Source organism: Grammomys surdaster, unplaced genomic scaffold, assembly GCF_004785775.1.
Source record: "Grammomys surdaster isolate TR1022 unplaced genomic scaffold, NIH_TR_1.0 125612, whole genome shotgun sequence".
Classification (NCBI taxonomy): Eukaryota; Metazoa; Chordata; class Mammalia; order Rodentia; family Muridae; genus Grammomys; species Grammomys surdaster.
This window is the reverse complement of record NW_021620455.1, coordinates 1797892-1825272: the sequence shown is the minus strand read 5'-3', so window position 1 is coordinate 1825272 and position 27381 is coordinate 1797892. Positions and strand designations below refer to the sequence as shown.

General features: G+C 45.9%; 1 protein-coding gene across 3 annotated transcripts; it reads left to right on the top strand.

Annotated features, from left to right (window-relative positions):
• Position 1: 1 nt before the first annotated feature.
• Tubgcp2 (tubulin gamma complex associated protein 2) lies at positions 2–25337 on the top strand. 3 transcript variants are annotated; one of them, XM_028787137.1, is made up of 19 exons: positions 2–27; positions 309–409; positions 4624–4809; positions 6228–6356; positions 6770–6946; positions 8015–8174; positions 13516–13723; positions 13993–14192; positions 14588–14777; positions 15657–15802; positions 16429–16609; positions 16896–17076; positions 20164–20336; positions 20616–20744; positions 22001–22121; positions 22420–22563; positions 23226–23357; positions 24369–24532; positions 25130–25337. In XM_028787137.1, exons 3-19 carry the CDS (start codon positions 4660–4662, stop codon positions 25263–25265), a joined length of 2721 nt encoding a protein of 906 aa, XP_028642970.1. In that variant the 5' UTR covers positions 2–27; positions 309–409; positions 4624–4659; the 3' UTR covers positions 25266–25337. The 3 variants fall into 3 exon arrangements, with proteins under 3 accessions (XP_028642970.1, XP_028642972.1, XP_028642971.1); XM_028787139.1 differs by having other exon boundaries at positions 20616–20720; positions 25130–25310; XM_028787138.1 differs by lacking the exon at positions 2–27 and having other exon boundaries at positions 279–409.
• The last annotated feature ends 2044 nt before the right edge of the window (positions 25338–27381 follow it).

Genomic DNA, 27381 nt, shown 5'->3' with positions numbered 1-27381 from the left:
CGTGCGGGCGGAACGCGACGCGCGGAGGTGAATCAGGGCTTGGTCTGTGTTGTGGCGGGAACTGGTCGGAGAAGGGCGGGGCTGGAGCCGGGCGCGTAATCCGGTACGGGAACCAGGCTGGCCTGCAGCGGTGAAGAGCCTGATTCTCTTGGGCCTCTGCAGCCGGCGGTTCGGTCTGCTAGCCCGAGCTTGCCCCGCAACTCCACTGTGCGATAGCCTCCCTGGCTGTTTCTGTCCTCTCCAGGAGTCCAGTTGGAGGCAGTGGCCTTGGGAAGTTCGTGGTTAATGTGACCCTTCTCTCCTGACAGCCCCGCGGTGACTGCGGTGCTGACCTGCGGGTCTTCTGCGTCTGCTGCAAATGCTCAGCGTTCAGTGGCGAAGGAGTCAGGGTCCGCTGCATTAGAGACAGGTATGGGAAGAAACCCTAACCTAAATAAAAAGACGATTGAAACGTGCAGCTGACACTTTGAGGGGCCTTAACTTTGCTTCTCTCCCAAAACAGGTCACCATAGAGCAGGGCTTCCCAGTATGAGTGTAACGTCAAGAAAAAAGGGACACTACTGTTTAACAGATACAAATGAAAACCTTTTGGGGTTTATTCTCCCTTCTCTCTCAGCCCCGGCCTTGCCCAGTCTGTTTCTCTCTGTTCTGGACTCTTCCAGATGTCTCTGGATATTTTCTTTCTTATTTACAGTAAAACCTTCCTCTTAAGGAGAGAGGACTGGCAAGGGGAGAGAGGCACCGGGTGGGGGGAGGAGGGAGAAGAAGAGGGGAAGGAGGGAGGGAGGAAGAAAGAAAGAAAACCTTTTTGTAATTACACTCTGGAAATGAAAGTTTCTGTCTCTAGACAGCTGCTTATGGGCTAGTGGTGATATCATCTCTCTCTCCTGTCTCTAAAAGCATTTGGATTCTTGACATTTTGCAAATTATAAAATGTTTTTGACAAGTCATGTCTTGGTTAGGTCGTTTGTTTTGGGACTTTTGGTTTTTTTTTGGTTTTTCGAGACAGGGTTTCTCTGTATAGCCCTGGCTGTCCTGGAGCTCACTCTGTAGACCAGGCTGGCCTCGAACTCAGGAATCTGCCTGTCTCTGCCTCCCAAGTGCTGGGACTAAAGGCCTGCGCCACCACCGCCCTTTCAAGACAGGATTTCAGTGTGTAGCTCTGGCTGTTCTGGAACTTGCTTTGTATACCAGACTGGCCTTGAACTAGAAGATCTATCTACCTGTCTGTGCCTCCTAAATGCTGGGGATTAAAGATTGAGTGTCACCACCCCAGGCCAGCCTGCTTTCTTGCTCAGGGGGTGGCACACACACACACACACACACACATACACACACACCCAGAGGGATCCAGGCCCTCTCCTGTTAGTCACCATCAAAGAGATGCCCCATAGGCTTGTGTACAGGCTAATCTGAGAGAGACAGTTTCTCAATTGAGATTCCATCTTCTCAGATATGTCTAGGTTTGTGTCAAGTGTACAAAACCCAACCAGCCCAGGCTGGTTCTATTATCCAGGAGCCTGTAGTGGTTCTTAACCTTCCTAATGCTCTGACCCTTTAATACAACTCATGTTGTGCTGACTCCCAGCCATAAAATGATTTCATTGCTACGGTTAAGAATCACACTGTAAGTATTTGCTAGGTAAGATCTCTGACATGAGATGCCTGTGAAAGGTTGAGGGGTCCTACCCCACAGGTTGAGAACCTCTGCTCCAGAATCTTTCCCTTGTCACACCTCTCTACCTCCACCCCAACTTTGTCTTAATCATTGGTCGATGGAAGTATGCACCTGACTTGCTCATGATTGGTTTTGCCAGACTTGCTAAATAAGTTGTGTTTACTCTAGAACACCTGTGGCGATTAATAGAGATAGGAACCAAGGGGTGTCAGGTCAAGCAGGTTGTTTCGAGTCGATCAGACTTCTTTACAGTTGTACCTTTCAACTGTAACTTTGTCTTCCTGTATGTAGAACAATTGTGTTGACATTACTGTCCCTGTCGTTTGCCAGGTAGCTGCTAAGAGTGTCTGTTCGGTTGTTGTTGTGACAAGTGAAAGTTTAGATCTATCTCCTGGCACATATCTAAAGGCTTAAAGGAAGCTACTATTTAGAGTTGGGAGAAGCCCCCCTTTTTTGTAGTTATCTGCAAATCATGAAGCTTGGCAGGCTCCTTGGATTAATACATGGGAAAGAGTGATAACTGAGGATTTGCACATTTTCTTGGATATGATTTTAAAACAAATACCGGTGTAGATGGTCTTTCCATGGAGTAGCTCTGCCCTATGTCTGGTGGACAGGGTTTGCTGTTGGTAGTCCACACTTTCTATGCCATCTGGCATGTTGACTTCAGGCCTTGAGAAGGATCATGGTTACTCCTGGGTTTAAAGAGACCATATGTGGGCGAACTCTTGGGTTTTGTATTTTGCTTGCCAGGTAGCTTAAAGTACCTCCTTTGGGACCTACCAATTTATTTTTTAAAATATCCCATTTTTACTTCACATTTTACTTATTATTTTTGCATGTCTGGGTGCTTTTTCTGCATTTTTGTCTGCACACCATGTGCATGCAGTATCCATGGAGACGAGAAAAGGGTAAATTGGAGTTTATAGATGATTTTGCAGGCGCTAGGAACTAAATCCACTTCTGCAGGAGCAGCCACGTGCTCTTAACTGCTGAGCCATGTATCCAGCCCCAAGGAAACGCCATTTTAAGATACTGTCAGTGCCTTAAGTTTCTAAAACTAAACAATTTCCACATTACTTAGTGAGCATGACCAGTTCCCAGAAAACAGGGAGCATACGGAGGCAGCATTTGTTTTATTTAATCTTCATAGCAACTCTGGGTAGCTCTGTTACTCCCTCTTTTCATGAGAAGCATGCCAGGGGCTAGCTAGCATTTTGCCTGGTGTTCACAGCTCATGGGTGACAGAATCATGTTCCTACTGTGTGTCACTCCATAGCCTACACTCTGCTGTTTTGTGTTCTTTATTGTGGTTGCACCAAATGCCTCTTGATTTGGAAGTATTATGCAGGGGATTTGACATTAACTTAGGCTTTCCATTTTGTTCTAGTTCTCGGAGGCACCTGTTTTAACCATTGGTGGAGGCTGATAAACTAGGACACTGCTTTCCATTACATGGGTTTACAGTGTGGAACTCTCAAGGTAGAGTTCCAAGATGGTACTACTTTGTACATTAGCATACTGTGGGAGCATATGCTGAGTCTCCCATCCTTGGCACTGTTTAATAACTCAGGGCTTGTCTCAATTGGAGATGTTAGCACAACAGTTCTTAACTTTGAGTTACAAAGTTTTTGAGAATATACAAGTATGCTCAGAAAAATTTACAAATACCCATAGTAAAGCCTTACCTCCAGGCATAACTTCACGAATGTTTGTGGATCCCAAATTAAAAATCCCAATAGAGGTTTACTACCAGGTTTCTATAACACCCATAAAGTTTGTTATGCTTGATTTTGAATCTATAACTAGTGTCTGTTTTTCTTAATGTTCTTTATTAGCACTTCTGGTACTGATTAGCTCAGCTATCAGTGGAAGAGTAGGAGACCCCATGTTGTGAGCTGTTAGCACAAGGATGTGGCCAGTGTCTAGACCCTAGTACAGCTGGTCCTGGTCAGAGCATCAGTAAAAGCTGGAATGTTTAGACATCTTACTTACCTAAAATATCTTTGTACATATCTAGACCTGGACCAGAAAAGGAAACACTGAAGATTTTAGAGTACAAAAAAGAATGCCAAGTCTGTGGATGGAGATACCACCTAACAGTTTATGGTTTAAGAACTGGGTATGGCCTCATGAGTGAGAGGTTTTAATATGTCAGGACAGAGACAGTATAGCCTTGGCTTGTGCAGGCTCCCTCAAGAGAATGATCATTGTGTCTGCCCAGCAAGGGCCAGAAAGCTGGAATGAAATAGCAGATCTGCCCCTTGCACACCTGTGGTCACATGGCAATGGACTGAAGCAGGAGAACTAGGTTTGTGGGGTACATTTCAGTGATTTACCTGGTATAACTGGCTCCTTAAGTGGTGGTGTGAGCTGGGAAACAGTTGGAAGCTCTGTGGACACGGGGACAGCACAGTGATGATGGCTGGCAAGCGTTTCGATAGATCAACCTGCTAGGGGAGGGGAGAGACTGGTGGTTGACCTAATCTTGGCAGTGGTGTTTTTGACAAAGGTTTGAATCAGTCAAAAGACATTTTAGGGGGCCAGTGAGATGGCTCAAAGGTCAAGAGCACTGACTGCTCTTCCAGAGGTCCTGCATTCAATTCCCAGCAACCACATGGTGGCTCACAACCATCTGTAATGAGATCTGATGCACTCTTCTGGTATGTCTGAAGATAGCTACAGTGTACTAATATAGATGAAATAAATAAAATAAATCTTTAAAAAAAAGATATTTTGCCGGGCAGTAGTGGCACACACCTTTAATCCCAGCACTTGGGAGGCAGAGGCAGGCGGATTTCTGAGTTTGGGGCCAGCCTGGTCTACAGAGTGAGTTCCAGGACAGCCAGGACTACACAGAGAAACCCTGTCTCGAAAAAAAAAAAAAAGGAAAAAAAAGACATTTTAGGTTTTAATTTCATAAACAGCTTTCTTTCTGCCTTCAGGGAAACATTGTTATGTTGGTGTCTCAGAGCTAAAGTATGAGTGAATTTCGGATTCACCATGATGTCAATGAGCTGCTCAGCCTGCTCCGCATCCATGGTGGAGATGGGGCTGAGGTCTACATTGACCTGCTGCAGAAGAACCGGACGCCATATGTTACAACCACAGTCTCTGCCCACAGTGCCAAGGTGAGCATGTACTTTTGATACAGGACCATAGAGACCTATAGGTGCAAGGCCATGGGTGTGGGTACTTATCCTAGGACTGTGGGTATGGGGGCCTGTCCCTGGTAGCCTCCTTTGAACCTGGCATTCTCTGTACTCTGCTAGTCTTCTGGCTCCTGGCAATAGCTCCTGTTATTTATCCCATTATATAGATGAGTCAGTGGATGTCCAGAGAGAGAAGTGGAGCATCTCAAACTCTGACTTACACAGTCCTCCCCTTTTCCCTGTGGAGCAGACTTAGTATATGCAAAAATTACTGGATGGGAAAAGGGAAGATACTGGTATTAATCATATTGGAATTTCAGGGTTTTTTTCTCCTTTCTTTCTTCCCCTTTCTCTGGTCTGAAACACACTATATAGATATATAGACCAGGCTGGCCTTGAAGTCACAAAGATCTGTCTCCTGAGTGCTGGGATTAAAGTTGTGTGCCACACCTTGGCTCATGTATTATTTCTGTATCTATCTATTCAAAATTATACATCTTTAACAAAAGATGTCTTTGAATTTGAAATCTACTAAAAATATGATTGTTTTTAGACCTAAAACGTAGATGCTAGAAAGATGGCTCAGTGGTTAAGAACACTGTTTGCAGCTCTTGCAGAGGACTTGGTTCAGTTTCCAGCTCCTCTCATGATGGCTCATAACCATCTGTAACTCTAGTTCTAGATGATCAGTGCCCTTTTCTGATTTCTATGGGCACTGCATGCACATACATGTAAGCAAAACACTCGGATACATAAAATGAATCTTTTAAAAAACAGGTATTGTGAGGCCTCAATTACTTAAAGAACGTAATGATGGCACCGGTACAGGAGATGAATTGTGTGGTGTGTGGTTCAGGAAGCGCACACTCCGTTTGTTGCCAGATTAGTAAGAATTGCTGAGTGAAACACCGCTGAGCTGGTGCAGGCAGTGAGTCCGAGAGGCAGTGAGCCAAGCTGTGAAAGGATGTGTGAGTTTGGTGGGGAGTCATGAGTGCTCCCAGGCCTCTCGGAGGGGAGTTGTGAGTGCTCCCAAGCCTCTTGGAGGGGAGTTGTGAGTGCTCCCAGGCCTCTCGGAGGGGAGTTGTGAGTGCTCCCAGGCCTCTTGGAGGGGAGTTGTGAGTGCTCCCAGGCCTCTTGGAGGGGAGTTGTGAGTGCTCCCAGGCCTCTCAGAGGGGAGTTGTGAGTGCTCCTCGGCCTAGGGCAACAACTGAGAAAATACAGATGATGAGAGGCTGGCTTCGGTGGACCATAAACATTAACTGGCTCTTTATTTTGGAAATGTGATTATTTAACTCAACCTAATTCAAATTTGGTTTATTTTTTGTTTCATTTTCTTGAAGATTTCTTTAGTATCTGATGTTACCACTATTAAATTACTTACATGCTTGTGATTTTAGGTCAAAATTGCAGAATTTTCTCGAACGCCGGAGGACTTTTTAAAGAAATATGATGAACTGAAATCTAAAAATACAAGGAACCTTGACCCACTAGTGTACCTGTTATCAAAGCTCACAGAAGACAAAGAGGTAAGCGTCTGCCTCATCTGCATCGCCACGCCTGCTTTGGGGACACTGAAAACACCCTCTAGTGTCTCCACTGAGTGCCGGCTTGTCTTCCTCAAAGAGCCTGGGGTACAGGTGATGCCTTACATGCATTTAATTCTGCGTGTCCTGCTTTGCCTTATGAGGGAAACACTTTGAAGGCATGTGTTTGGTGAATGTTAGCCTTTCCATACTGGAAGGCTATCTGAAAACTTAAAGGGAAATAGTTGTATTGGTTTATGGTTTCAGTCTGCTTTCTTTGAGGCCAGAACATCAGGGAGTAGCCTGGTAGAGAGGTGACAGTTGCTGACCTCATGGCAACTGGAAAGGGCCTCATGGAGATGAGGGAGATGGACTTCTGTGGCTTAGTGTGAATGCATGGTTTTCTGTGTTTTCAGACACTTCAGTATTTGCAACAGAATGCAAAGGAAAGAGCTGAGCTTGCAGCTAGTGCTGCAGCCAGCAGCAGCACCAGCTTCAGCATCCCTGTTGCAGCCTCTAAGATGTCCACACAAGAGCTAGAGGAACTGAGGAAGCAGCTTGGCAGTGTGGCCACGGGCTCCACACTGCAGCAGGTACCAGATCTGCCGTGGTCCACAGACCGTTTACTAGCTAAGCAGATATGTCAACTCATAGTACAAACTAATGTGACTTAGGTGAGGCTAAGGCTGGATTGTGTTCTTTAGTCGTAACTCTGACCTGTGAGCGTAAGCAGTGCAGAGAGGGTCTGGCCCCGTTAATGTGCAGTATATCTGAGCCAGCACACATCCTGGTTCCCTACTGGAATTTGTGACAGTTTCCAACATGGTAGTACTTTTCGAATTACCAGTTTATTTCCTTGAGGTTATTTTTTTCCACTGGGCTAGCTGCTGCTTGAATTTATTCCACTTCACACTAGCAGTTTTGTGAGTTTCAAGTGTCCTCTTAGAGCCACCGTGTGCCTGCTTTTGAGACCCTCAGACCCCTTTCCATAGCCCCAGCTCTGAAGTGCCCAGCCTCACCTCTGTACTGAGCACAGAGAACACAGCACATAGTCTTTTAGGTATATCCTTGTGCCAGTTTCTCATTGCCCTCACACCACCCACCCTGTGTGACCTGCAGGTATGCAGGGCTAAGTCAGTACTTCCAAAAGTGGCCCGCTTTGTCAGCCTCTGGTTGTTAATCTCCCAGGAAGGGCAATACTCTGTGCATGACCTAGCATAGAGCCTGTAGCCTTTGCTGTTGGCCTTCTCCATAGGATAAGGATATATGTCAGTTGTTAACCCCTGTCTTATTCAACAAGTGGTGCTAGACGTAGTCACTGCTAAGAAAATTGATTCAGGCTCTTCCTGCTCTGTGTCCTGATCTGAAACACCAGTAAAATGCAGATACTTTCCAATGGCCCCCATAGCTGATGCCCTGACACTGTGAGTTGTTCCCTATTGGGCAGAGACCTTGAGAGGGCCTGGCTGTTATGTTTTTTATGCCCAGATGTTGTGATGGGTAGTTAGAACCATGTCTCCTTTTAAAATAAGATTGAATGTCCTATGTACTAAAATGATGGACTTTTTCTATGCCAAAGACATGTTAATTTCCATAGATATCTTGGTTTTATTTACACTATAGTATATTTTGTTTTTGTTTTTAAAAAACGCTCTTACTAGTCTCTGGAACTTACAAGAAAGATGCTTCGAGATAAACAGAATAAAAGAAATTCGGGCCAGCCCCTCCCGGTCTTCCCAGCGTGGGTATATGAGAGACCAACACTGGCTGGAGATTTCCTGATTGGTTCGGGCTTGAGCTCAGACACAGCTTTGCCTATAGGTATGTGGTGAATTCCTGATACCTAGGAGGTTCTCTGTTTGCTTGCATGTGTCTCAGCAGGCTGTGAAACCATGGGTCACACACTGAAGCCTAGAGGACTTGAGGTGCTTGTTCTTGCATTCCTCCTGCCAGAGCCTTAGGACAGTCACTAAGCCTCCCAGGCTGTGCACAGGAGTGCAGACACAAGGACCAGGAGGACACACTTTCTGAAAAGTGACTGGTCATAACCACAGACTACATCACGTATTAGTACTGTGTTCACAAAGGCCTTTAACAGTTGCATCTATTTAGCAACACTGCTGTTTCAGGCAGGAATCCAAGATGTGTGTGTCGGCGTACCACAGACTACATGTAATCCCATAGAGTCTTTTCAGATCAAAATATGAAAATTTGCATTGGCATAGCTTATGTGTGATTTCCTGCCCTTGGATGGCAGCCCTAGTTTAAGAGAATGTGAAGTGATGTGCCTTGCCACAGCTCCTGAGCTCTGTATGGTGTTAGTGCAGAGGTCTACTCTCACCTTTAGAAATATCTTATAGGGCTATTAGACAAATTGAGTGTGTTCTCCTGTCCCCAAGCAGACATCATTCTGCTGTAAGTTCATGGGAAGGTAGAGACAGCTGCCTTTATGTCATGGACTTGTCGTTTGCAGTGTTGGCAGTTACCTATTTTGTCACCTGTTTGTCACCTGGTAGAGGTTATTGTCTCCTTCCCTGTCTGCTCTCCTGTCTCCACACAGACCCCTGTGGTCAGCATAATCATCATCTTTGGCAGAGCCTCAGCCTTAGACCTTATCTTTCTACAACCTATGGGTGTAGCTGGTGCTCTGCAGAGTGTGTGTCCTCAGGACTCCTTCCTATTAGAAGTCACCGTCTTCAGCTGAACTTAACATCATAAGTCATCACTCCTCCAGTTGTTCCATCTCTGTGCCCTTCCAACCACTCTCTCCAGTAAGATCCCTGTCTTCTCCCATTGCCTCTGCTCCTTGGGGTTAGTCCAGATCTGTCTCCTCCATCTCCACTTTCAAGTGTCCAGGTAAACTTTATGTCACCTAAGACCACTTTGCTGCTGTACCTGCCACCTCCCCAGTGGCTTACTCACACCTGTAGTTGTTAAAAGTTGAAATGCAGTGATTGTGCACAAGCAACCAGTCTTCCATTTCACTACCTTAATCCCAGTGGCCATGGCTTCCTGCAGGGGCGTGGATCTTGACAACCTCATCTTTCCCCTCTTCCTGTAGTCCCCATACTTCCTGTAGGCATAGCTAGAACCCACTTTGAATACAGGGCCTGAGTCTCAGGTAAGCCTGTCCAGTGACAGCCGTACAATGCCCCTCATCCCCAACAAAACCCTGACAGTTTGCCCAGGCTGGCCTCTTCTGGCTCTTGAGCTCCATTTTCCACTCAGGCCCTGCATACCAGTCAGATAAGCCAGGTCTGCTACCCTGAGTATTTGTACATTCTATTCCCCAGACCCTTCAGAGCTCAACTGAAGGTCTGGTAACAGTCACCACTTTGTACTTCCTTGTCACACCTAATACAGCATATGATGCTGGTTCAATTTTGTTTGGTACTTTTCCCTATATAGGCATGCTGGTAGGAGGACAGGGCTAACATCTGCTATGCACATGTGTTGCTTAGACGCCAGAGAGTATCTTCCAGACTCATGCTTGGCATTGAGGAACTACCAGTAGTCATTAGAGTAAGCATGGTGATTCACAGCATTTCAGTAATAATATAAATTCTGAGGTGTGGGAGAGCCCCTCCATCTCACCATCTGCTACCTACCCTTACCACGGAGGACTGAGAAATCATCTATACAGAGGGTCAGAGCTATTTTTAGAAGACCCTACCATTTAGGAAACACACAGCCCTACTGTCATAAACCGTGGAGATTAGGATTGTGGTTTTACCAGTCAGGAGAAAGCCGGTGGAGTAAAGTGAGACATGGAACTTGGAACTCAAAGGCATGGATATAAGCGAGATGTGATGTCTTGTCTTGGGGCGGGAAGGCAGCTACACATAGAGCTTTGCATGTGGCGCTTAGACCCTCTAGAGTGGTGGGTATGCAAGGCCAACGAAGAGATTTTATGAGGTGCAAAGTACCTCACTTCTCCATGCTGTCAGGCCCAGGTTGTTCCCCAAATGACACCAGCACATGCCAGGCTTGTGGGAACAGGAGAGAAAGCCATGCTGAGACAGGATGTCTGGAACAGAGCCACCTCAGTAGGTAGACTGTGACTACCGTCTTGTCCTGTTGATGCAGAAGTAGGCATTTTCGTTTGTTTTTATATAGGGTCTCAGTATGTGGCCTAGTCTGTCCTGGAACTCACTGTGTAGACCATGCTGCCCCAAGACTCTCAGAGATCCACCTACCTCTTCCTCCTGAGTGTTGGGATTAAAGTTTGTATGCCACCATGTCTGGCCAGTGATGTCTTTTTTGTTTGTTTGTTTGTTTGTTTGTTTTTGTTTTTGTTTTTCGAGACAAGGTTTCACTGTGTAGCCCTGGCTGTCCTGGAACTCACTCTGTAGACCAGGCTGGCCTCGAACTCAGAAATCCGCCTGCCTCTGCCTCTCAAGTGCTGGGATTAAAGGCGTGCGCCACCACCGCCCGCCAAGTGATGTCTTTTTTTTTTTTTTTTAAAGATTTATTTATTATTTTATTCATGAGTACACTGTAGCTGTCTTCAAACACACCAGAAGAGGACATCGAATCTCATTATGGATGGTTGTGAGCCACCATGTGGTTGCTGGGATTTGAACTCAGGACCTCTGGAAGAGCAGTCAGTGCTCTTAACCGCTGAGCCATCTCTCCAGCCCCAAGTGATGTCTTTTTAAAGGAAACCTTTTTCATCGGAGAACTACACAGACTTACTCAGTTGTAATGATAAATGCTGCATACTTAGCCTGGGTTAGCTTTCTCACCATTCTGACCTAATACCTGACATATATGACTTTATGGGAGGAAAGATTATTTTGGGCTCATGGTTTCAGATGTGTCGGTTCATGATCACTGGCTCTATTGGGTCTGGTAAGACAGAGAATCATGGCACATAGAACATGTGGAAGGATCCTGTTTTTACCTTATGGTTATCAGGAAGCAGGGAACAAGAGTGGAGCTAAGGACCAGGTCTAACCTTGAAAGGCACACCCCCTACTAACCCACTTCATCTAACGATATCTATCTCTTAAGAGTTCCAGGATATCCCAAAATGGTGGCACCAGGTGGGGACCAAGTATTTGTGTAGGAAAACATTTCATATGCAAGTCATTGTGTTTTTCCTTAGCTCTCAAAGGTCCATGGCCGTCTCATGATATAAAACACATCTAGTTCCTCTCCAAAGTACCCAAGTCTTAACATTTCTACCATTTCTCAAAGTCCCGAGTGTCTCTGAAACTCAAGGTACATTCCTAGCTGTGAGCCTCTGTAAAACAAGTTACATAATTCCAAGATACAGTGATACAGAGTAAACACTCCCGTTCCAAAAGGGGATCATAGGAAAGTAGCCAGACAGGAGCCTAGGTGTTGGGGTCTGGCCAGTTCTTAAGATATCCACAAGACCTCTTTCCTGTTGTTCAGATGCAAAGTGGTTGGCTTTATTCCAGTACCAATGACTAAGCCTAGGATCTCCTGAGTGTCAGGCAACTGGCTGCTGCTGCTTTTTGGTTTTGGTTTTTGATTTGGTTTGGTTTTTTGTTTGTTTTATGGTAATTTTTTTCATACATATATTTTGATTATATTTTCTCTTCCCAAACTCCTTCCAAACTCTCACCTCCCTACCCACCACCCAACGTTATCTTTCTCTCATGTTTAAAACAAAATTCAAAGCAAACAATCAAAATACCAGTAAGACAGACAGACATAAAACAAAATGCTCACAAAAAAATTTCTTGAAGCTGGTTTTGTATTGGTCACCTAGTCCTAGGCATGAGGAGTGCCCTATGATTGATAAACCCAGTGACACTCCATTGGAGAAAAAAGATTTCCCTTCTCCCAGCAAGTATCAATTGCAAATTGCTTCTTGATTAATGAACTGTGTGCCTCTCAGTGCTGGGACCCTGTCTTGTTTGGACATATGCATGCTGCCATAGCCTCTGAGTTCATATGTGCGTGTGTGTCAGTCCTGCTGTGTTTTGGAGACACCATTTAATTGGGTTCTTTTTAATGATGTTGATCTCTTCAGAAGCCATGTCTACCTAAGCCCCAGTTTTTCATGGGCTTTTCTAATCAAACAAATTCCTCAAGTCTTCATGGTTTGCTTTTTCCACCCTCCCAGTTCTCACTGTAAAACCCATATAAAGGGGCTGGTATGATCATACCATAGCTTGAGTGAATGATTGCTTCAAAATGACCTCACCTAATTCAACTGATCTGTTTATTACATTTAGAGTCATACTCAGAAATTTTCAGGGCACAAATAGTATAAAGAAAAATCCTTTGCTAAAATGTGATGTAAGTGGCTTCCGGTCTTTGTTCTATCTGAAGCCTGATAAGCCTGCTGTTCACTCTTTACTTCTAATGATATTCTGATCATCTGAGCTCAAAGAATTGCCCACAGAGTATGCTTAAATTCTAGACTTCTTTAGCCTGTATTTCTTTGAGTTTTTTTTTTTTTTAAAGATTTATTTATCTAATGTATGGGATACATAGTCATTCTCTTCAGACACACCAGAAGAGGGCATAAGGGCCCATTACAGATGGTTGTGAGCCACCATTGAACTCAGGATCTTTGGAAGAGCCGTCCATGCTCTTAACTGCTGAGCCATTCCTCCAGCCCCCTAGCCTGCATTTCTAAACAGTTCCACTTTCCTCCCTCAAGTCAGCAACAATGTAACTTGTTGGTACCAACTTTCTGTGTTTGTTACTTTTGCATAACTGTGACCTAAATAACTCAGAGAACAACTTAGAAGTGTGAAGGGGTTTTGTGGAGGCCCACAGTTTCAGATTTTAGCTAATATCCCTTGCTCCATTGATTCTGGGCCCTCATCATGAGGCAGAACATCAGCGCATTAGGAGTGAGTGGTGGAAAGGTTGTACCTTGTGGACAGGAAGCAGATCGAGGAAAGAGCTGGGGATTCTGCATTACCTTCCAAGGTATCCCCCCAGTGTCCTACTTCGTATAGCCATGTCCCAAGTCCTGAGCTTTCCAGAACCTACCGACTAGTGCCACCAACTGAGGATCAAACAGAATCTGTGGAATCTGTTTCATATTCAAATCATAAAAGGAAATCACTTCCTCTTTCCATCCTTGTGTGTACAAGAGGTTACAGAGAAGGTTGGTAAGGCTATAGAACCGGTGGCATGGAGAATCTTAGAGTCTAGTGTTGCCTGTGCCTTGCAGGTACATTGCCCTTGGCCTCGCAGGAATCAGCAGTGGTGGAAGATCTGCTCTATGTGCTTGTGGGTGTGGATGGCAGGTACATCACTGCTCAGCCTTTGGCTGGGAGGCAGAACCGTACTTTTCTTGTGGACCCCAACCTGGACCTGTCCATCCGGGAGCTAGTAAACAGAATCCTCCCTGTGGCTGCCAGCTACTCTACTGTGACCAGGTGAGGCCCTGGTGTGAATAGCCATCTCCCTGATAAAGTCCCTTCCTGGCTTGTGATTCTTCCTTCTTCCTAACAAATTTTGAAGAGCCTGTGACTCAAAATCCCTATCTTGACTCAGCTCTTAATACCACAGAGTCCCATTGGCTCTGAGTACTGGAATGAATCATTTGCTCCTTGGGTAAGAAGGAGACTTGGAATAATAGCTAGCTCAAGTTTTGTTTGGAAATTTAGCTCTTCCCCCCACAATGTCCCATGTGTCTTTGCTGTAGGTTCATTGAGGAGAAGTCTTCATTTGAATATGGGCAGGTGAACCATGCGCTGGCTGCTGCCATGAGAACCCTGGTAAAGGAATACCTGATTCTGGTCACACAGCTGGAACAGCTGCACAGGCAAGGCCTCCTCTCGCTGCAGAAGCTCTGGTTCTACATCCAGCCAGCCATGCGGACCATCGACATCCTTGCCTCCCTTGGTGCGGACCTGCTGGTGGAGGGGCTGCAGGTGGAGGGCTCCTAAGGCATAGCAGGCCATTCTGTCTGGCTGGCCATTTGTATTACTCTATGGTGGCAAGGCAAAGTTCTTGTCACGTCTTGTTTTTTGAAACAGGGTCTTATTATATATTCTAGACTAGTTAGCAAACTCAATTGTGTAGTCCCAACTGGCCTTTAACTTACAGTCATCTTGCTTCAGCCTCCCAAATGCTGAGATTTGGGTATGTGCCACCATACTAGGCTTGGAGGCTTTTCTTGAGAGGTCTTATTAGCAACTGTAGCTTAGCATCTAACCATGACACCTGTCTTGGTAGGGGTTCTATCTGCCAGGGGTGCTTAGACATCTTAGTAATGAACTACCCCTTTCTGCCTACAGCCACCTCAGTGGATAAAGGCGAGTGTGTAGGCGGGTCAACGCTGAGCCTTCTCCATGATAGGAGCTTCAACTACACAGGGGATAGCCAGGCACAGGAGCTGTGCCTCTACCTGACCAAGGCAGCCAGTGCACCTTACTTTGAGATACTGGAGAAGTGGATCTACAGGGGCATCATTCATGACCCATACAGGTAGGACCTGTGGGTGCCAGATACCTCTCACCTGGACTATCCCCTGTGCAATAGCCTCTGAGAAGGATATGCCAGGCATAAGTCCTCAACACAACAGCTATGAGCTGAGGAGTGTGTGTCACTCACTTACTGCCTATCAGCAGCTTTGTCCTGTTGAATGAGGAACATTGGTGTCTAAATCTGGAGCCATGTCCTTACTGCTTCCATGTGCTTGAGTAGGTGCCACTTCAGCATGATGCCTTTGACTATGTAAAGCAAATGACCAGCTCATAGAGAACTCTGTTCTCTTGTGCTGGGGATGAAACCGAGGCCTTGCATGTGCTCTACCATAGGGCGGGCCTTGTGTTTCTTTTTTTTTTTTTTTTTTTTAGTTTTTCGAGACAGGGTTTCTCTGTGTAGCCCTGGCTGTCCTGGAACTCACTCTGTAGACCAGGCTGGCCGCGAACTCAGAAATCCGCCTGCCTCTGCCTCCCAAGTGCTGGGATTAAAGGTGTGCGCCACCACCGCCCGGCTGGGCCTTGTGTTTCTTTATGGAGGGGCCAAAGAAAATAATTGAGTGTGATGAGCCTAATAAGGAATGCAGTTTCCTTCTGGCCACAGGTAAATGGTTCTTGAAACTCTGTGGGAGGTGTCTGATTCTGTTGTTGATAGGCCCATGTATCCGGGATAAGTCATTATATGTCTGTCCTGTGGCCATGATGGAAGAGTAGGGAAGAAGCCACCCAGTTCTGCCTCAGATTAGACACCTGCTCCCAAGTAAGGCTGGAGTTACACAACTCTCAGTTGAGTGATTGTGCAGGATGTTTCTGGAAGTATGTGGCTACCCCAAAGTTGTCCAGGCTTGTCCTGTAGTGGCCTGAAACACTGTGTGACTTCCAGTGAGTTCATGGTGGAGGAGCACGAGCTGCGGAAGGAGAAGATACAGGAGGACTACAACGACAAGTACTGGGACCAGCGTTATACTGTGCTGCCACAGCAAATCCCATCCTTCCTGCAGAAGGTAGCAGGCAAGATCCTCAGCACAGGTGACTACTTGGACCATCCCCCAAGGAGGTCAATGGCCTCTTCATGCTGCATCATGGGACCCATGGGTCCTCACAGCCTTCCAGTCCCTCTGCCCCTGAAGATGACGTAGCTGGGAATGGCCTACTACCCTGAGCTGCTAGCTACTGGTTGTTCCTAGTTCTCCATCACTTAATTCTGCTCCCTAATCTGGAAGCTCTCTGCCTCAAACACAACTTTTTAATCTTGGGTTTCTACATCTAAAACTCCCATCATTTAGCAACAAAAGCCATGAGTGAGGAACACACACCTTCCAGGCCAGCTACATCTTTTAGTTTCATTGCACAGGTTAGGGGATGATGGAGAGATTAGGCAAATCCTTGGAGCCTTGACATATGTGCTCTGCTCTGAAAGCTGAACAGAATCAGAAAGGCTAGGAGATTATTTAGCAATCTGCCTCTCAAGGCTTTTCAAAATCCTTCCTATAAAATACAGACCTGAAGAACTATTGCACAATCTTTTCAAGAAACAAATTGTACCTCATGTCTGGCCTACTACCTCATGTTTGATTAGTGTCATAAAGGTCCAGGCCTGAGATTCAACATGTACAGTGATACTGAGTCTCACTTCCTTTTTTTTTTTTCCTCAGGAAAATACCTAAATGTGGTCAGAGAATGTGGTCATGATGTCACCTGTCCTGTAGCCAAAGAGATCATCTATACCCTCAAAGAGCGGGCATATGTGGAGCAGATTGAGAAAGCATTCAATTATGCCAGCAAAGTGCTGCTGGATTTCCTCATGGAGGAGAAGGAGCTAGTGGCCCACCTGAGGTTGGACTTCACTTTCTATCCATGGGGCTGAAAGTAGAATGTTCCTCTTAGCAACTGCATTTTTATCTCTATACAGGCTCCCCCGCAGCCTCAGTGTGAGGTGGCAGGGTCTCAGTTCTCTAGTTCTCAAACCATGCAAGCCAACAGGTCTCTCAGCTCCTTGCTGTCGGTCCCTCCTCTGCCATGCCTGAGCAGGGCAGCTCCATGTCTCACTGAGAGCTGCCAAACCTCTACCTTGTATGTTGAAGGCAGGGGTCAGGCTATATGTTCAACAACCCTGGCACAGGTCCATCAAGCGCTACTTCCTGATGGACCAGGGGGACTTCTTCGTGCATTTCATGGATCTGACTGAGGAGGAGCTTAGGAAGCCGGTAGAGGACATTACACCCACACGCCTGGAGGCTCTGCTGGAGCTGGCCCTGCGAATGAGCACTGCTAACACTGACCCCTTCAAAGATGACCTCAAGGTGAGTGCAGTGTTTACCATCATGGCTCTTGCTTCTGCAACATTGGTACTTCTGCAACATTGGCATGAACACACAGCAAGGCCCAGTCAAGATGTCCTACCAGGTGTTCTTCCTATTTCAGAGAACACTGGCTTATAAGCATTTGTTAAGGGGTTTGTGTCTGGTCTCACAGGAAACATTGCTTTGTATGGACTTGTCCTGTGAGTTTGGTCCATGTCGAGTCAAATGAGGCCGACCTCTCACGGAGCGTAGATGGATGGATGTTCTTTATGTTCTCAGGTTTGGGGAGTGGTGTGAGTTACTCAGTTTCTGTCACTGGCTCTTTCCTCTGGAAATACTGCATCAAGGCTCCATTTCATGCAGGTTGAGGTCTTCCATAACTTCTGCTTCCTGAGCTTATCCTGGCCACCAGGATGTTTCTGTTGCCATCAACAGGGCATGTTTGCGGTCCTGCAGTACAGAGCTATTCCTACGGCTGGCAGGAAGTGCTCCACTTTGACCTCTGAGTTCACTGGTTTGTCTTCATTTCTCCCTCATGTAACTGAAAGCTTGTCAGTTCCCCTGATGTTTTTAAAACCTCAATCTTGGTTTTATTACTTTCTTCCTTATATTTATTTCTTCTTTCTCTTCTTTGTTTCTATCAACTTGTTGTTTCTGTTTGCTTTGGGCTTAGGTTCTGTTCATAGTTTCTTGAGTTTTGAAGTTAAGATATTTTAGCATGCTTTATTTTCCTTTGTTTCAAGAGATTCTATGGGGGCTGGAGAGATGGCTCAATGGTTAAGAGCACTCACTGGCTGCTCTTCTAGAGGTCCTGAGTTCAATTCCCTGCAACCACATGGTGGCTCAAGAGATCCTATGATTTCTTCTTTAGTGATTTGTTTTTATTTAGTTGTAAATTTTCAGGGTTTTCTTCTGTTGCTTAAGTTTTTTGTTTTTAAATTTTCTTAGTTTTATTTTATATGTGTGGTATTTTGCCTGCACATGTATCTGTGCACCACGTGTGCAGTGCCTTTGGAGGACAGAGGAGGGCATGGGTCCCAGGAACTGGAGTTACAGGCAGTTGTGGGTCACTGTGTGGGTGCTGACAACTGAACCTGGCCTCCCTGGAAGAGCATATCTCCAGCACTGTTACTTAGTTTTAACTTGACTGTTTAATATAAGTTTTATAACGTATCATGATGGTCCTGGGATTCTATATGGATTCTTCCTCTGTTCGGCAGGTCTTGGATGGTTCTTAGGGTTATGCACACAGCTTCCATCTATTACTGAGAGTGAGGCTGAGGCTCCACTGTTCTTGTAGGACTTCATTTTCCTTGCAATTCTGTTCTTCTTCATGTCATGTATTTCTGGATCTCTTATTAAGTGCAGGAGTAATTTTGTAGGGTACATTATTCCTAGTGGCAGTCAGTGCCCTGGTCATCCAGGTGGACCACACGGGTGCCATCTCAGGTGCTGGCTATGGGGCAGATGAGAGTCATGTCTGCTCGCCTGATGGTCCCATCTGTGTTACTTTGACAAGCAGGGCTCGAGGGGTCTACATATCCATGACTGTTAGGAGAGGGTGAGCATTGCTTTGCTCAGGAGCTGTTTGTGCTTTTCTTCCTTTATTTTTTATGCTTTGGTTTTTTTTTTCCCGTCTTTTATATTTTGTCTCTTTTTGGACATATATTTATGTCTTATAGGAACCCTTATCAAACTGACATGTGGTTGGCCCAAATAAGTAATAGTTAATGTTGTAGACAGTACTGTTTGTCCATAATAGTTAGTGTCATGTGTCTCACCAAGTACGTTTCAACTTCACAGGTAAAATAAAAGTTCTTCACTCTTAAGATTTATTCAGTTTCACCGGGCAGTGGTGGCGCACACCTTTAATCCCAGCACTTGGGAGGCAGAGGCAGGTGGATTTCTGAGTTCGAGGCCAGCCTGATCTACAGAGTGAGTTCCAGAACAGCCAGGGCTACGCAGAGAAACCCTGTCTCGAAAAACCAAAAAAAAAAAAAAAAAAAAAAATGTATTCAGTTTTTCCTATGGTTCCTCATTCATAATAACAACAGAAACATTTAAAATGTTATTTTAAGGCCAGGAGAAATGGGTTAGTCGTTCAGAGTTATCTTAGGTTTCTATTGCTGTGATAAACATCGTGACCAAAAGCAGCTTGGGGTGGGTTTATTTCAGCTTACAGTTCTACATCACACTCCATCACTGAGGGCAGGAACTCAAACAGGTCAGGCGGCAGGAGCTGGTGAACAGGCCACAGAGGGATGCTGCTTACTGCCTTGGACCTTGTGGCTTGCTCAGCGTGCTTTCTTATAAAACCTAAGACCAGCAGCCCAAGGGTATTATCACCCACATTAGCCTGAGTAATCCCACATCAATCACTAATTAAGAAAATGCACTGCAGACCTACCTGTAAGCAAATTAAAGGCATTTTCTTGAGATTCTCTTTTTCTTAATGACTTCGACAAAACTAGCCAGCACAAGAGTGTTTGCTGCTTTTGCAGAAGACCTAGGTTTGGTTTCCACCTCCCAAATTGAGTAGTTTGTGTCTTTAGTTCCTGTACCTGATGCTCTCTTCTTACCTCCATAGACACCAGATACACATATTTTATATACACGCATATAGATACTCACAGATACACATAATATAAAAATAATTCTTTAAAAAGCAAGTTTCCTTTATGTTCTCTTCCATTTTAATGGAAGATGCTTTGATGTAATTTTTTTCCTGTGTGGTGCTGTGGCTAGAACCTAGGACTTGATACATGCCAGGAAAGTGGTCACCAGTGCACAGCATACATCGCAGCCTAACTTTTTCTTTTGGAACAAGGTCTCTGCATAGTCCTGGCTGTCTTGTAACTCACTATGTATACTAGACTGGCCCTAAACTCACATAGATCTTTCTGCCAAGTGCTGGGATTAAAGGTGTGAGCCTCTGTTCCTGGCTCCGACCTAATCTGTTAATTATGGGTTATCAGTGGGTGGTTAGCCTGTAATAGTATTTAAGAAGCTTTCTTGCTTCCCAGCTCCATTTATGGGTAGCTAAGGTCTAAGACAATTTTGTGTGCATCTTTTCTTTCACTTCTCCAGATTGACCTGATGCCTCACGACCTTATCACTCAGCTTTTGCGGGTTCTGGCCATTGAGACCAAGCAGGAGAAGGCAATGACCCATGCTGACCCCACAGAGCTTACACTGAGTGGTCTGGAGGCCTTCTCCTTTGACTACATGGTCAAATGGCCCCTGTCACTGATTATTAACAGGTGAGTCCTATGTGACCCGGGCTATTTATGGTCAGGCAAGTGCTCACCACTGAGCGATACCCTGACCTTTCAGATAAGGCTTTTCATTTAGTATTTAACCTCTACTAGGATTAAGAAACTTGGTTGCTTTTCCAGCTCAGTGCAAGGGTGGGAGTCAGAACTGCCTGCTTGGGCAGCCTCACACTGCAGGATGCTGGGTTGTTCTTACTGTCTGTTGGTGCAGCATAGTCCGAAGCACAGGCTTCCTTGTCTAGGTTCCTGACATGCCTCTCTTTGCAGGAAGGCACTCACCCGCTACCAGATGCTCTTCCGACACATGTTCTACTGCAAGCACGTGGAGCGGCAGCTCTGCAGTGTCTGGATCAGCAACAAGACAGCCAAGCAGTATGCGCTGCACTCTGCCAAGTGGTGTGTCTGTTTGCCCTCTATCATTCTAAGAGAAGCTGCTCTGCTTTTTGGGTCTTTGAAAACATCGTTTGAAAGTCACTTCTAGCTTATCCACTTTCATGACTTTCTCACTAGCTGCACACTCACTGTCTAGATCCTCATAGACCTGCCTTCTAGGCTCTGTCTACAGCACACAAGCCCCTCTCTGTATTCCCTCTTCCTGAGTACATAGGGCAGTAAGTGCTGAGAAGTGCTCTGGTGACATTTGTACACTAGTGTGTGGAGCTGGCTGATGTTTAAAGGAAAATTTGAGGGTAAAGTTTCTTAGGAATTTGTCTCAGGAAACTGAAGAGGTGGCTCAGGGGTTAAGAGCATGTAGTGCTCTTGGAGATGACCAAAGTTCTACTTCTTGTACCCACACTGAACAACTCACTCATGCCTGTAATGCCAGCTCCAAGGGGTCCTCTTCTGACCTCTAGGCAATTGCATTCACATACACACCACACATACATATAATTAAAAAGAAAATAGGTCTGAGAAAAAAATGTCCCAGTAGAACACAAGTGTGGAGCCAGCCATGGTGGTAGTTCTTGGCATTATCACCTACCTGACCTCTTAGCTACTTTTCTACTGCTGTGATGAAACACCAAAACCAAGACAAGGTATGAAAGAAAGTTTATTTTGGACTTATAGTTCCAGAGGGATGAGAGTCCATCACCATCATGGCAAGGAGCAAGGCAGCAAGCAGGCAGAAATGGCAGCTGGAACAGCAGCTGAGAACTCACAGTTTGAAGAGAAGCAGGAGGTAGTGAGAGGTCGCAAACGCTGCTAGTCTCTTGAAACCTCAAAGTCTTCCCCCAGTAACATACTTCCTACAACAAAGCTACACATCTTAAGCCTCCCCAAACAGCCACCAACTGGGGACATGTCACTCACACCTCCACATCTGCTCTGGGTGGTGTAGTGGGCTACAGATCCCACTCTGTGTCCCCACGGCACTCCCTTTTCGGGATGCAGGAGAATAAGAGTTGTACTGGGAAGAACATCAGTGACATCCTGATGAAGCCAGAGGTGGGAGTGAGGTGTCCTTAGACCTCAGCACTGAGACATCTTGTTAATGTCATTTGTCCTTGTGTCTGAACTGTCAGCACACGAGAGCTAGGGTCATGAGAGTCCACTGTGCTGTGGAGTTGGGGGTGGAAGCCATCACCATGCGCTGTGTGTGCTTCGTGCTGACTCTGCATTACCTCCTCAGTACCTGTTCCTTATGCACTCAGGTTTGCTGGTGCTTTCACTTTGCGGCAGCGAATGCTCAACTTTGTCCAGAATATTCAGTACTACATGATGTTTGAAGTAATGGAACCGACCTGGCACATCCTTGAGAAAAATCTGAAATCTGTGAGTTTCTGCTCTATAAATTATAGCATCTGAGAGGCTCGTTCCCAGCCAGAGTACATTTCATAACACCATCATGCTAGCTAGGTGTCATGGCAGCCACAAAAATGTCCACAGCCTCCCATCTGCCTGCTTGCCCATGTTCATGAGAGAGATGAGAGGACACAGAGAAAGAAAGGAGAGAGACAAGTGATCACAGACCCATTGAGACAATGACAGTGTACAGGCAATAGAGTACCAAGCCAGAACTTAAAACTACATGCCCAGGATCTTCGGTGAAGTCTCGGGCCTTTGTTTGCAGGCCTCCAACATTGACGATGTCCTTGGCCACCACACAAGTTTCCTTGACAACTGCCTGAAGGACTGCATGCTGACCAACCCTGAGCTGCTGAAGGTTTTCTCCAAACTCATGTCTGTGTGCGTCATGTTCACCAATTGTATGCAGGTGAGAACAAGGAGGCTATATGAGTGTGTGCGATGTCTAGGCTGTTGCTACATGCTGTCCCACAGCTTCTGCCCTTGCAGAGCTTCTGGCCTTTGTGGCCAATCCATCCCATTCTGGCTGTGAAGCTTTCTAGGGCCCACCTTATTTCTCATAACATCCCTTGTGCTGGTCTCTGTCTTAGGCCTCTTCCGAATGCCTTTGTATTCGTTTGTCAAATTGAGTATTAAACATGATTAAACTTATCTCTAGCAGTTGTCCAAATAATGCAGAAAATGTCAGTGACAGAAGAATAGTCTGGAGTCTCTGGGCTGGAGGATGCTGGGAGCCAGGTACTCTTTAGGCAGCACTTTAGAGCAGTCAGGAGGTAGAAGATGTAGGTGGTGTTAGATTATAGAGGGAACATGGCTGTGAAGCTCATTCCTTAGATGTTTAGGGGCCATGTTAGTTCCCACATAGGGAAACACAAGACAACTATGCTCTTAGGAAACTCAGTTGGTCACTGAAAAATGTAGACCTGGGAATGCTAAGAACCCACATCCTGTCTACAACTTTGTGTTCCTGTGTCTCTGGGTTGGGTACTGTGCACCTGTTGGTACTTGCTGTCTTTTGTGGAACACTGTATGTGGAGCTAACCATAACTTTTCCTCATGACCCATCTTTAGAAATTTACACAGAGTATGAAACTGGACAGTGAGCTAGGCCGTCTGACACTGGATCATCAGGGGAGTGTGCAGGGGCCACCCACAGAGACTGAGCGGATTGAGGATCGTCCCCGGAAGGAGCCTACCAGGAAGGTATGTGGCCATGGGGCTTGTCCAGAAAGACCTTCCTACTAAGCTACGACAGTATCAGCATTGCAAACTTAAGAAAATAAAACCTTAAACAAGACAGACATTATTAAGCCAGGTGTGGTGGCTTATACCTAGAATCCCAGAACTTGGAAAGTGGAGGCAAGAGATCAGTTGTTCAGAACCAGGTTCAGCTCCATAACAAGTTTGGCTAACACAGAGACCTTCTGTTACCTTTCCCTGGCTTTTATCTCTATGATGAGAAAAACACAGGTCCTGAAGTTAGGTTCCAAACACAGCCACTAGCTTCCTTCTCAACACTGAGCCTCCAGACATCTGGCCTCCAGAGTGTTGTGAAGCCATCTGTACAACAGTATTGTGCGGGGTTGCCCAGGCTACCCTAGAGCACAGAGCTTTGCCTGGCTAAAGTGCTTTTCCCTGATTAGTCAGTTGTCCAGATGACACATAGGCTCTGAAGCCTCTAGGATTCATAGTCGGGGGCTAGCAAATGGGAGATAGTATGAGAGCTTATGGGCACTAAGCAAGGGCGGTAGGAGAGAGGTCTGTCCTCGATTGTTAGAGACCGGGAGGAAACAGCGTAGCCCTGAAATCAGACCACAGCCTGGAGAAGCCCCATTTGCTGTGCTATTCCCATCTTTTATAACATGGGGATAAGGCAAAACTAATTTTTTCCATTAAATACTAGGGAAGCTAAGTATGGTCATGTGTACCAGCAGTCCTAGGACTTGGAAGGTAGAGGCAGGAGGATTAGGCATTCAAAGTAAGATCAAGACCAGCCTGGACAACATGAGACTGTCTCCAAAACAGAGAGCCAGAAGTGGTGGCACAAGCCTGTGATTCCAGTACTCAGGAGGCTGTAGTAGGAGAATCACAAGCCAGCCTGAAGAACGGTAGCAACAGTCTGTCTCAAAACTAAAAAACCAAAATAACAAGAAGGGAAGAGCATCCTTGTAGCTCCCTAGTAACCAACCCTGAGCTCCCTGGCTTTATCTTCAGCATCTGTCTGAGCATGTGGATACTCCTCAGCTGTCCTCTGGTTTCGAGGCCACCATCAACAACTTTGACAAAAACTTCTCTGCCCATCTTCTTGATTTGCTTGCCCGACTAAGTGTCTACAGCACCAGTGACTGTGAACATGGCATGGCCAGTGTCATCTCCAGGTAAGTAATACTTCCTGATTTTAAAGCCCAGCCCTGCTGTCTGCTTTCACCATGACCCTTGTTCTCCATGGCCTCGGCATCAGGCGCCCAAATCTGGACAAAGGCTATGGAAGGAAGGAGCCAGCTGTGAATACTCTGGTTGAGGGCTGTTTGCTTACCACTGAGATAGGAAGGGGCTCTGGCTTCATCCAGGAATTAGATACCATTCCTGAATTGTCCTTTGAAAAGTACTAGTTTGTATACTGGGACCATCTGGTATCGTGTGCCACCCTGTAATGCCCTCATTTCTGAGGTCTCTAGCACAGAAAATCACGGCCAGACTTCCCAAGCCTGGGACACCTTCAGACTCCCATTGCTAGAAGATGCTGGGTAATGAGAACCCTAACCAGTGGCACACAGTACGGCCTGCCAGATTGAGACTGCTAGTGTACCCATGCACTGGCAGGTGGAGCATGCCGCTCTCTCTGCCGGTCACTGACCTTGACATGTTAGAAGTGGGGTTGCTACATGGACAGCCATGGCAGATCCTGTGCATCTTCTCAGCTTGGGCTAGCTTCTGCCTGGAGTTTTTCTAACACTCCTTTCCCTCCTCTAAAGGCTAGATTTCAATGGTTTCTATGCGGAACGCCTGGAACGTCTGTCTGCAGAAAGGAGTCAGAAGGCTGCCCCCCAAGTGCCTGCTCCAAGGGGACCCCCAGCACCAGCACCCAGGGTGGCCATTCCTGCACAATGAGCTTACTTGTTAAATATATTTCTGGAACATGGGTGTTATGTGTTATTACTGCCTAAATGTGGTTTGAGTTTCTGTCTTGGCTCAGTGATTTTCTTTTCAAGGTGTTAGATTTCCTTTTAGAAGCTTTGCAGAGGGCTAGAGAGATGGCTCAGTCAGTAAAATGTTTTCTGGGCAGATATGAGGACCTAAATTCAGATCCTTACCGTCTGTCTTAGTTAGGGCTTCTGTTGCTATGATGAAACACCGTAAGCAAGGCAACTTGGAGAGGATAGGGTTTGTTTCAGCTTACACCTTGTAGTCTAGTTCATCGTCCAGGAAAGTCCGAGCAGGAACCTAGAAACGGGAACTAAAACAGAGGCCATGGAGAAGTGCTGCTTACTGGCTTTCTCCCGTGGTTTTCTCAGCCTGCTTTCCCATCATACCCAGGATCAGGACTAGCTGGGAAGCACCACTGCCCACAGTAGCTGGTCCCTCCCATATCAAGCATCAAACAAGGAAATGCACCACAGGACAATCTCATGGGACATTTTCTCAGTTGAGGTTCATCTTCTAAAATGACTCCGGCATGTATGAAATTGGCGTAAGTCCAGCCAGCACACCACCTACATTGAATGCTGGGTGTAGTGGGGGAACACTTCTGTATTCCCAGTGCTAGGGGTACAGGTAGGTGGAGTCCTAGAGCTTACTGACCCAAGGGGACATCTCACTGTCGAGTCTGCATGAGTCATGAGCTCCAGGTTCAGTGAGAGACCTGTCTCATAATAAACAAATTTAAAAAGAAGGTGGAGAGTAATAGAGGAAGTAGTCTGGTGTCAGTCTCAGCCCCACATGCACAAGCACACGTACACACACAGTATGTACATGTACTCAACAAAAAGAATAAACATGCAAGCTGCCTGTACCACAGTAAGGCCTCCCCAGACTTACCTGTTTGACTTTAAAATCCTGTGTGTGCTTGACTTAACTGTTTGCCTTTAAAACCTAGTGAGAGTGTGCACGTGTTTGTATGGTGTGTGTGTGTCAGGGGGTGGGGAGGCTCCTTTTTGCCTCAAAGACAAAGTAATGACACAGGTATTTGTGCAAGGAGCAATATAATTGGAAGATGCCTTGTAGAGCCTGGGGTTGGAACTGTACCTATTTAGGAGCTGCCTTTGTGTCCAGCACTAGAGGGCAGCATTGTTCCTAACTGAAAATACCCTACTCAACCAATGTATACGCAGCTCTTCACTAAGAACCCTTAAGGTTTACCCTCTAAGGAATATCCTTGAAGACAAGCTAAGCTTCAAGCTTAGTTCTTGCCAGAACCAGGGTCTGGATGCCCTTTGTCTGTTGGATGACTGGGCTTGCTTTTGGGAAATTACTTAGCAAAGTGGCTGTGGCTAACAAGTTCTGCCATAGCTGCCTTGTCACAGTGGCTTTCCACTTCGGTTCTGGAGTGGACAATATGTCCTTGACATGACACTCCCCTGCTCCAAGGTGGTCTAGTCTAGCTAAGCTATATAAATACATGTGTCCTTTACAGAATCCAGTTTTAAACACTTGCTATAAGAGGGTTTAGGAAGTGAATGTTTGGAGGAATGACAACTAGAGGCAGATCTCTTGGCTATTGGCCCTATGTAAATAATAAGACTAGTGGACTGGCTAGCTAAGCAGAGCCCCCAACCCCTTTCCTGGGTGTCTGGTTCTTCAGCCACACAGTTTCTTCTAGTTTGCAGCATGTCCAGACTTGCCTTAGTAAACATCTATCTGCCAGCCCAGTGTTGTCAGAATGAATGCTAGACTGAGCAGAGGAGCTTACTGGCCTGTCTCCAGGAGCCCAGAAAGCCTTGTCCCTGGACGATGACCTGCAGCTCCCAGGTTTGCATAGGATGCAACTCCAAACCCTCCAGAGAACCTGTTGGGTGAAGTTAGGAATAAGTTTGTGTCTGTCTTGCCTGATGGAGTGTGTACCCATCATTTCCAGTGTATTTCTGCCAGTGCAAGACAAAATTGGCCCTACTTGGTCCTGATTTTTGATTATGCACTGTTCCTTCATCATCACTATGGACAGTGGACTTACAAGATAATGGTTGCTACTGGCAACAGGTTTGATTTTGGCTTTGATGTGATTAAGAAC

What these genes read in the sequence shown, in the direction of transcription:
- Tubgcp2 (XM_028787137.1), top strand. Translation starts at nt 4,660, where the DNA reads ATGAGTGAATTTCGGATTCACCATGATGTCAATGAGCTGCTCAGCCTG. An exon ending in AGCTCACAGAAGACAAAGAG is followed by an intron (nt 6,357 to 6,769) that starts GTAAGCGTCTGC and finishes CTGTGTTTTCAG; the next exon opens with ACACTTCAGTATTTGCAACA. An exon ending in AGGCAAGATCCTCAGCACAG is followed by an intron (nt 15,803 to 16,428) that starts GTGACTACTTGG and finishes TTTTTTCCTCAG; the next exon opens with GAAAATACCTAAATGTGGTC.